Source organism: Juglans regia, chromosome 4, assembly GCF_001411555.2.
Source record: "Juglans regia cultivar Chandler chromosome 4, Walnut 2.0, whole genome shotgun sequence".
NCBI lineage: Eukaryota > Viridiplantae > Streptophyta > Magnoliopsida > Fagales > Juglandaceae > Juglans > Juglans regia.
This window is the reverse complement of record NC_049904.1, coordinates 30,941,499-30,950,777: the sequence shown is the minus strand read 5'-3', so window position 1 is coordinate 30,950,777 and position 9,279 is coordinate 30,941,499. Positions and strand designations below refer to the sequence as shown.

At 34.1% G+C, this 9,279-nt stretch overlaps 1 protein-coding gene across 1 annotated transcript; it reads left to right on the top strand.

Moving 5' to 3' along the window:
- The first annotated feature begins 4,034 nt into the window (after window positions 1-4,034).
- LOC109015183 (probable mediator of RNA polymerase II transcription subunit 26b) lies at window positions 4,035-8,264 on the top strand. The gene is made up of 10 exons (XM_035689712.1): window positions 4,035-4,296; window positions 4,670-5,167; window positions 5,467-5,535; window positions 5,670-5,752; window positions 6,278-6,351; window positions 6,451-6,572; window positions 6,696-6,723; window positions 6,835-7,145; window positions 7,221-7,311; window positions 7,681-8,264. Exons 2-10 carry the CDS (start codon window positions 4,688-4,690, stop codon window positions 7,803-7,805), a joined length of 1,383 nt encoding a protein of 460 aa, XP_035545605.1. The 5' UTR covers window positions 4,035-4,296; window positions 4,670-4,687; the 3' UTR covers window positions 7,806-8,264.
- The last annotated feature ends 1,015 nt before the right edge of the window (window positions 8,265-9,279 follow it).

Here is a 9,279-nt window from a genome sequence, read left to right as displayed (position 1 = left end):
TCATACAACAAGAGCCAAAACAGTTGTTCCATCAAAAGAAGACACGTGGCACATCCTCCACTGCCCACCATCCACATTCTGAAATGAAAAATGATACACCTAAAATTTTTTTTATAAATTTTTTTTATTATATTATGAGTATTTTTATCAAATAATTTATAAAAATAAGGATATTTTCAATTTAAAATATGATTGTAAAAATATTATAGATTTATTATTACTCTATTGAATTTTGGACCAATCATGAAAATAATCTGTTTTTATTATAAAATCTATTTAATTAACTCATACTATAAAGAATTTATTTCTTGAAAAAATTATGAGGGATCTTAAGATTAAGCACTCAATAACACAACGAGTATTTGACCAAGATATTTTATATTTTCATATATATATGAATTTATCATCTCCAACAATACTCACTCACTTAAATATTATAAAAATATAATAATGTATTTTATTCAAATGATCATGTATAAATAAATATTCTTTTAACTTCAGTGCATCATTCATAAAATACCATAAAGTCCATCTTATCTTGGCATTTATTTAACATGACAAATCTATAAAAACGATAAAATTATTTATAGAATAATGTTAAATATATTTATAAATTATATAAATATCGCACATTCTTTTTACAGTAAAGTAGAGTTTCTTATAAAAAAAATTATTATTTTTTTCTTCGTATGAATCTCATGTATATATATATATATATTTCAAATGTATATATCAATTTTTTTTTTTAATGGCCGTATTGTTTTCCTATCCAAAACAGTTGTTTGTTGGGAGCTGAAACAGTGCACTGCTCTGATACACCTGTCATTCCCAAGACAATGAAGTCCAGCTCAGCCGATTGCGATTCATACCAGTTTGACTTTGACTTGGAGTTAAAAGAAGTTAAAAAGATATAGGCCGTACACGTGGATAAACTGTAAATTCCACCGGGACATCCCCTGAATAATAAAGAATGGAAAATACTATGTCCACAGAATAATACAGTGGATATATACTATACGCATGCATGAGCTAATAACTATCTGTCGTTTGGATAGTAACTTAAAATGAGATAAATTAAAATAATAAATAAATAAAATATTATTTTTTTAATATTATTATAATTTTAAGATTTAAAATTTTTGAATTATTTATTATATTTTATATAAAAATTTTAAAAATTTTTAATAATTAAATGAGATGAATTAAAATAACTCTTATATCCAAACAAGGCCGCTTGACAACCATGATACGAGGGCACCTATATATCCATTCCTATATGTACACATAGTACAATATCACTATTATCACATATAAAAGCATTTTTGTCAGGATAATGTTAGGGTGATTATCAAATATGTTCATCAAATATGTACATCAGCATAAATGAGTTTTATTTTTATTTTTCTTTAATTATTTTTTAAATATCTTTAACCATTAAAAAAATAAAAAGATATATATAAATTCAGTAATAGTCACTTCCTTAACCATTAAGAAAAAATAACAAAAATAAAAATATATGAATGGATACATTTGATGAACATATTTGATAGACATACTATCATTTTCCTTTTTATCAATAGAAATTCAAATAAATTGACATTTGATTTTGGGGACAAAATCTAGCTCAACAATACACTCAATTATTTTTCCTCCTTTATTGATTTTCCTTATAAACGTACGTAGCATACCATGTACGTTACATGCATTCATACGTTATACATAAGAACAACGAAGAGTTTGTCCTTGATCAACAAGAAAAATAGCGTTGAAAGCACGTGAGAGCATTGAATACCTTGCTTGCCTTTACCTTCGTATGTTTTGTGATCAGTTTCAACATTACTAATGCATTACTGCCATTGATCCACAGTTTTCTCCCTTTCCTGAGTGAGTGGATGCCATGTCATGTCAATATGGTCTCAAAACCAGGGGAAAACCATCGACAAGTTTCCGAAGGTGGTCTCTTGTTTTTAAATCAGGAGGAGTTTATGCCTTCCATAATCATGTATACGGATTTTATTTATTAAACAAGCAATTAATTAATTACAGAATAATTTTAATCAAGATGGAAATTTTTGAAGTTGGAGTATAAACTTTATAATAATTTATATACAAAATCAGCCAATTAAGTGTCATGCATACTGTAACAACGCATTAATTTTACATTCAGAATTCGGTTGAATAGTGAGACGTGATAATTTTAGATGAGTTGAATAAAATATTGTTAAAATATTATTTTTTAATATTATTATTGTTTTGAAATTTGAAAAAGTTGAATTGTTTATTATATTTTGTATGAAAATTTAAAAAAATTATAATATTAAGATGAGATGAAATGAGATAAGTTAAAAATATTTCTATATCTAAATGAGTTTGGAATCAAACTTAGCCAATAACCTGGGAATCGCATTCATTGGTCTAAGAATTAAAATAGGGAAATTGGAAGGGATATTTTCAGGCCTTAACTAGGTATAGGAAGCCCAACTATCAGAATGTAATTGGTCCACCAAGCGATAAAGGAGAAAGAGGGCTCGGAGCCCACGTGGGAAAAGGGAGATGAGATAACGCTTGATCTAACGCAGTCCTATCCAAATGACTTGCAAGGATGCCACTCCACATTAAATGTGCATATACAGAACGTAAACAGGAAATCTGGTGAGAGGCACTATTCCTAACAAAATGCTCAGATAGTGATTTTACTCATCCACCTGTCACAAAGAACTTGACCTAGGAGAACCATGCTGCATTAAACGTGATGACGTAATGCCCTATACAGGAGACGAACGCCCTTGACACATGAAATGGGGCCCACCTCGATAGGAAGTATAAAAGCTTAATCTTAGATAAAAAATCAAGGCTCATGCACTATTACATTGAACAATCCTTTCTGTCGTTAAGAGAATTGACTTAGGCATTGAAAATGTTTAATTACCTACCAAGCCCTTACGTTGCTTGTGTGTAGGATTATTGAGCCCATAGACGGGTGTACAAAATACATCGTTAACATAATTATTGTAAACACACAAGTGGTTAAAACTTGAATTATTGAATGTCGAGAAATGTAAGCCCGAGCTATAAAAATAACAAATAATTTATTTATAAATCTCTATTTACATATCTAATATTAAGGTTTCGTTTGGAAAGGAAGTTAATCTCATCTCATCTCATCATTACAACTTTTTCAAATTATGATATAAAATATAATAAACAATTCAATTTTTTTAAATTTTAAAATAATAATAATAAAAAATAATATTCTAACAATATTTTATCATCTCAATTCAATTCAGTTTAATATTCAAATGCATTCTAAATCTGATGTGTATCAGTACATCAACTTATATGTAAATCTTTAAAAATAAATGTTTAAACATGACTTCTGTGAAATGTCATAAATGTCAAAATATTATAATTTTATAAATAAGTTTATAAATATATTAATAAATATAAGTTTATAAATATATTATAATTTAATATAATACATAAGTTTCTCTCTCTTTAATCGAGGTCACAAGTGTCCAACTCCGTCTAGTTCTTAAAATTTTTCAAAGTGGCTTCCGGAGGTAAATCCAGGAGGACAGCAGCGTGAAATGCACGAGGATTACCCACCACGCAGCAACGCAGTAGCGTGAAATGACGGGTCCCACTCCAACATTCGCACCCGTCCCTCAAAGTCGGCGCTCTCACCATAAAGCCACCTGACAAATCCGACGTGTCACCAGAATGACCAACCGCACTATCCCACTCCATCACCGTCCCGTCACGATAGCAATTCACGCGCCAGGTGAAGCATTTCCCTTTCCTTGCTAATTTAAGTCCTAAGACACAACTCAACTGCGTGTCCGACAACCCAACGTAAGTACGTAACTCCGCCCCTCCCATACCCTAACCTTAAACCTCCGAAATTACTTTTTTTTTTTGTTTCCCAATATTTCTAATTAATTAACAAACTAACTAAAATAAACGATAATAGTTAATTTGTTTATTTATTAATAGTGGAAAGCGGTGATATTAGTTTTTAGTTTTCTGAAAGGAAAATAATCTTTGGCTGTATTTGCAGCAGCACCTAGTATTTTGTGAGAAGAAGCAAGCGGAGAGGGAGATTTGAGAGTCCGTAATATTCCATTTTTGTTACCTGAACCACCCCCTCCCTCCCTCCCTCTCACTTTTCTCTCTCTCTGTGTTGTTGCCCTCGACAAGCGTCTTTTTCTCTTCTTCTGGAGATAATCCCGGAGATTTTCCGGGAAAGTTCGGGCTCATACCAACAGAAACCACGTTATTTGTTTCTGTAGGTTATTGGTTAGTTTTTATAGCTGTTGATGATTGTGATGCTGTTGATCTAAATCCCACCTTTACCTAATTCATTTTGTCAATCAAAGAACCACCATAATTTTTTGTCAACATTATCGGTGGAATCCACAATCTTCGAAAGAAATTTTAGAAGAAAACAAAAATCGGTTTCTGAACCCTGGAGGGCTATCAAAACTCCAAAGTTATCTTTTTTTTTTTTTTATTCCTCCCATTTCTGCATAGTACTCGAAATCAACCGGAAGTCATTGCCTGATATCTAGGCGCTGTCTTAAAGTTGAAATTGTTTTCTGGGTATCATCGGAACAACATGAAAATTGGATCCTGATCTTGTGTATTTGCTGAAATCCGGTTTTTGATCTAGAATTCCCCGAGTTAAATCATGGCGAAGAAACCCGGGTCCTTGGAATACTGGAGGAATTACTTTCGGACTGCGAATTCTGACATTTTCGACATAATCGACCATGCGATCATGGTGGCGTCTTCGGATTGCCCCAAGGAGTTCAGGTTGCGGAGAGATCGAATCGCCGAGAGGCTTTTCTCGTGCAGATTGACGCGGTGTTCGGGTTGCGACCGGGTCGAGTTGGCGGTGCCCGGTAGTGAAGAAGAAAAGGAAGATGATGATGATGGAAATTGTAAGAATAGCGGGTTTGGTAGAGATGGGTGTGCTTTTGAGGCTGGGGCTAGCAAGGAGAGCAAGGTGAATAGCAGTAGAGATGATCAAGGAGAGATGAACATGAACCAGGTTAGCACTTACAGCTATGGAGAAGCTGAGGCATTGACTGATGAGATCGAGGAAGAGTCTCGGATTGTTGGTGAGGTCTTGAGGATCAAAGAGATTCTTTATAGCAGTGAAGAAGAGGTATTTGTCTTCGACAATTCAATTGAAGTAGTATGTTTATCTGTTTTTAGCACTCATGTATTTTGGTCCAATTTTTTAATTTTAGCGTGGCAAAGGAGCTGGGGGTCTTGTAAACTTTGTTGATGGTGAATTAGACTTTAGACTACTCACCCTGCAGTTTTATGGATCTTTGAAATGGGTTTTGAGTATTTATTTTTATATACAATTTTGCTGTTTGTTTGGCCGGTATGATGAGAGTCGGTAAAGTTGTTGAGTTTTCTGATGTCTGATTTGTGGTGCTTTTGTTAATGTTGCGACAGTCTGATTCAATCTTGTTTGAATCGTTGAGGAGGCTTCAGTTGATGGCTCTGACCATGGATACTCTGAAGGTTTGATTTGAATCTTTCCTTTAGTCATTGGATTAATTTGCCACTTGTTTGGGCAGCAACAGTTGTTCTTTGGTTCCTCATGTTTTCAAAAAGATTTGGATGAGTATTGGGTTGACAAAGTTTTTCCTTGTCAGGCAACTGAGATAGGAAAGGCTGTCAATAGGCTTCGGAAGCATGCATCAAAGCAGATTCGTCACCTTGCACGGACTCTTATCGAGTATGAAATCCTTTTTTCTGGCTAACTGCAGCTCACCTGCCTTTTATGTTTGTTGGAATGATTGAAAGATCAAGTTCAATCATTGCTTTTTGGCATTGAATCTGTGTGTTTTCTTTGGGGTATACTAAAATGCCAGATGTTGATTTTTCTAATACAAGCACACCATATGCTTAATTAAGTACAGCTTACCATTGCCAATTGGAGCGAGCTTTTTACCATTCGTATATTCGTGTCATTAATTAAGGATGACGTATGATACCATTTCCAGTTTGATTGCCGTCATCCATTTTTGTCATTTTTTTGTAGTTGTCGTGCACTCTCGTGGTTGTACACGTAACTTAACCACCCTCTGGTAAACTGCCCTTTTTGTCGGGATGGATTTCCTAAACCTGTGTCCAATTTGCTTTGTCCACACGACTGTTGGATGGTTCTTAGCCCACACATGTTATATTGGTTCTTTAATTGTCTCAGGTTATTTATAATGAGTCTTAACGATATATTTTATCTTGATTTTGTGGCTTGCAGTGGTTGGAAAGACATGGTAGATGAATGGGTCAGTGCTACAGCTCCAGCTGTCGAGGGTATTGGAGCTGTGTCGGGTATGAATTTGTTTCCCTATATTTTATTATAACTTGAGATGTATCTGCTGTTATTTCTTTATTTAGTTTTGGAAACTGATTATACTCATGAATTAGTAGGTTCGGGAGGTACCCCGGATTCTGTAAATCCGTCTGTTGTCGACGAATATGAGGGTCTTCCATCTCCTCCTCTGGATGGACTTTTCTTTGCTACTCAACCCACTTCAATAGAGCTCTCACAGGTACGCATCCTTTTTCACATTTGTTGAAAGTCATTGGGAAAAGTGTAGATTCCTCTAGCGTATTGTTTATGGAACTGACTGGAGTTTGCTTCTTTGGGTGTCCAATAACTTCACTATGCAAAGTTCTTTGATGGCATGGATGATGATGGAAGTGAGTTTAATTTGCAATATCTTCTGCTTATCTTAAATAGCTTTTGCTATTTGCTTCTTAATTTTAATTCCTCAGTTCTTAGTTTCATGATGTGTGCCCTTGTTGTTTCAGATCCTCGAAACAGTGGGGAATTCAGCAAGAATCGTGATTATGGAAGAAAACCAATGCAAGAGTGTCAAAATAATACAAAGCGGAAACAGCAGACACCCAATGTAGCAAATGTGCTGGCCAAGGACAACAAGAGTCATCAAGTGAAGAAACAGGAAGTCGTCCTGAAGCCAAATAAGCCTTCAAACACTGATTATGGGCCTGGAAGACCTCCCAAAATAAGTACAGAGCAAATGGTCAGTGATGAGACAAAGTCCAAGCTAAAATCTGATAAGGTTACTATCCAGAAGAGGCCAGTGACTGGTCAGCAGGATGTAAGTAAGAATCTCTTGCAGTTTTAAATTTTGTAGTTTTGAGATCTTTCTGATCACTATTTCTTCTGAAACTAGAAATTCAAGTGTTCAGATGAGGTTGCAGTCCAAGTGAAACTTGAAGCTACAAAGAGGAAACTTCAGGAGCGTTATCAACAAGCTGAGAATGGTATGACTCTTCCACTATAATATTGATATTCAATGTTTAGCATTATAATCACTTCACATTAATTTCATCCAGAAGGCTTTCCTGAGTTTTTTCTCTCTTTTTTATGGGGTTTTTTCCCTTTTGAGGAGGGGTGTTGTAAACTCTTGAAATTAGGAATTGGAGTAATAAGTCAACACTGGTGTAAAGTGGGAGTTTCGGAAATTTTGAATAGCTTAAACTTTGGAAACAATATAACTCATCAATGAAATATCTCGTACCCACTTGTCAAACGTGAGTTGAGAGCCTTGAATGAATCTCTTAGTCTTTTCTTTTTTGACAAGTGAGTTTTGAACAAATCTGACGAGGATGTAATACATTTATGTTCAACAGCTAAGAGGCAGCGGACGATACAGGTTATGGAGTTGCATGATCTACCTAAGCAGGGGCTTGGCCATAGAAATCCACATGTAAAGCCCGGGAACCAAAACCGGCATTGGTCACATGGACGACGCTAGGGGTTATATTTTAATCCCAAAAGCAACTAGGCCATTCACGTTTCTTCCATGATGAAGTTGGTGGGAAGAACCCTAACAACTCATGCAAATTCTGGCTTGACCTACCTGAGCATCAACAATGACAAATTCATTCCCCATTGCTGCTGGAGGGCCCAAGTCTGATTTGGAGGGAAATCAACGGTTGAAAACTTCTTTTTTGCTAAATTGAATAGATTAAGGTATATAGACTTCTGTCAAAGGACAAGGAGGCGGTTATAGCTTATGACTCTGAACTGAGTCCTGAGATGAATGTATGTAGAGAACCTTGATCTGCACTTGTTTATTTACACCATGGGTTGTTTTAGCTAGTTTGCACAGAATAAGTGCATTTTCATAAGCTCTTTCCTGTATGTAAACTTTTGGGGGAATTTATAGATAAAGAGGGTGAATGTTCATGCAGATTGCACAAATTTTATGTTTGATTGGATGCACATTTGATAAAATTCCTTTTTCTAGTTTTGGATCGAGTGATGATTTTCTTGATCAAGCTTGTGAGCATGGGCTTTGCTTCTCTCATCTGCATTTGGGACAACCAATGGCAGAGATGTTCATTACAAAATACTGAAACAACACGTGAAAACAATTATATGTCGGCTACTTGCTGTTTCATTCCTGGTGCCGTCTTCTTTGACAAACTTTTCCTTGTATTTCAAACGCGTCCATTGATTGTCAAGACAACAAAAATAAAACAGTATTTTCTTTTTATTTTTTGTTGGTCAGAAACATTCAAAGAATACAAAACACACGTTATAGATTAGGTTTAGGTTTGAATATAGAAATATTCTTAATCTATCTCATCTCATTATTATAACTTTTTCAAACTCTGATATAAAATATAATAAATAATTTAACTTTTTCAAATTCTAAAATAATAATAATATTTTATTCAATTCATCTAAAATTATCTTTTCTTATCTCATCTACGAGCCTTTAAAAATCTATTAATATTTAATATGAACAATTTTATTTCTTGATGATTGACTTAAATATAATTCACTTTAGAATAATAAGTCCCCTCGATTTATAATAAACACAAGGTCCATGAGTTTAATTCTTCTAAGTCTATAAATCATGTTTATCAAATAATCTCGGACAATATATTATAAGAGAACCTCTTCAACCATCATCCACCATTAAGGGCATCCATCGGATGATTGCTCTCGTCTATGAATTTGATGTCGCATGATATTTTATAAGCAAATGAACCATATTCTTTTCATCATTTTTTCGACGTGGTTGATTAATAATTATTTATCTAATAATGTCACGTTTGAAAGAAAAATTATTAAAATTTTTTAAGAAATAACACGTTTTTTTCATTTTCAATAAAATATAAGAGGATAATAAGCCCTAGCTATAACTAAATCCTTGCTTGATAAAATTTAAACCAACCAAATTTATGGAAATAATTCATACTCATCCATCCGGACAGATT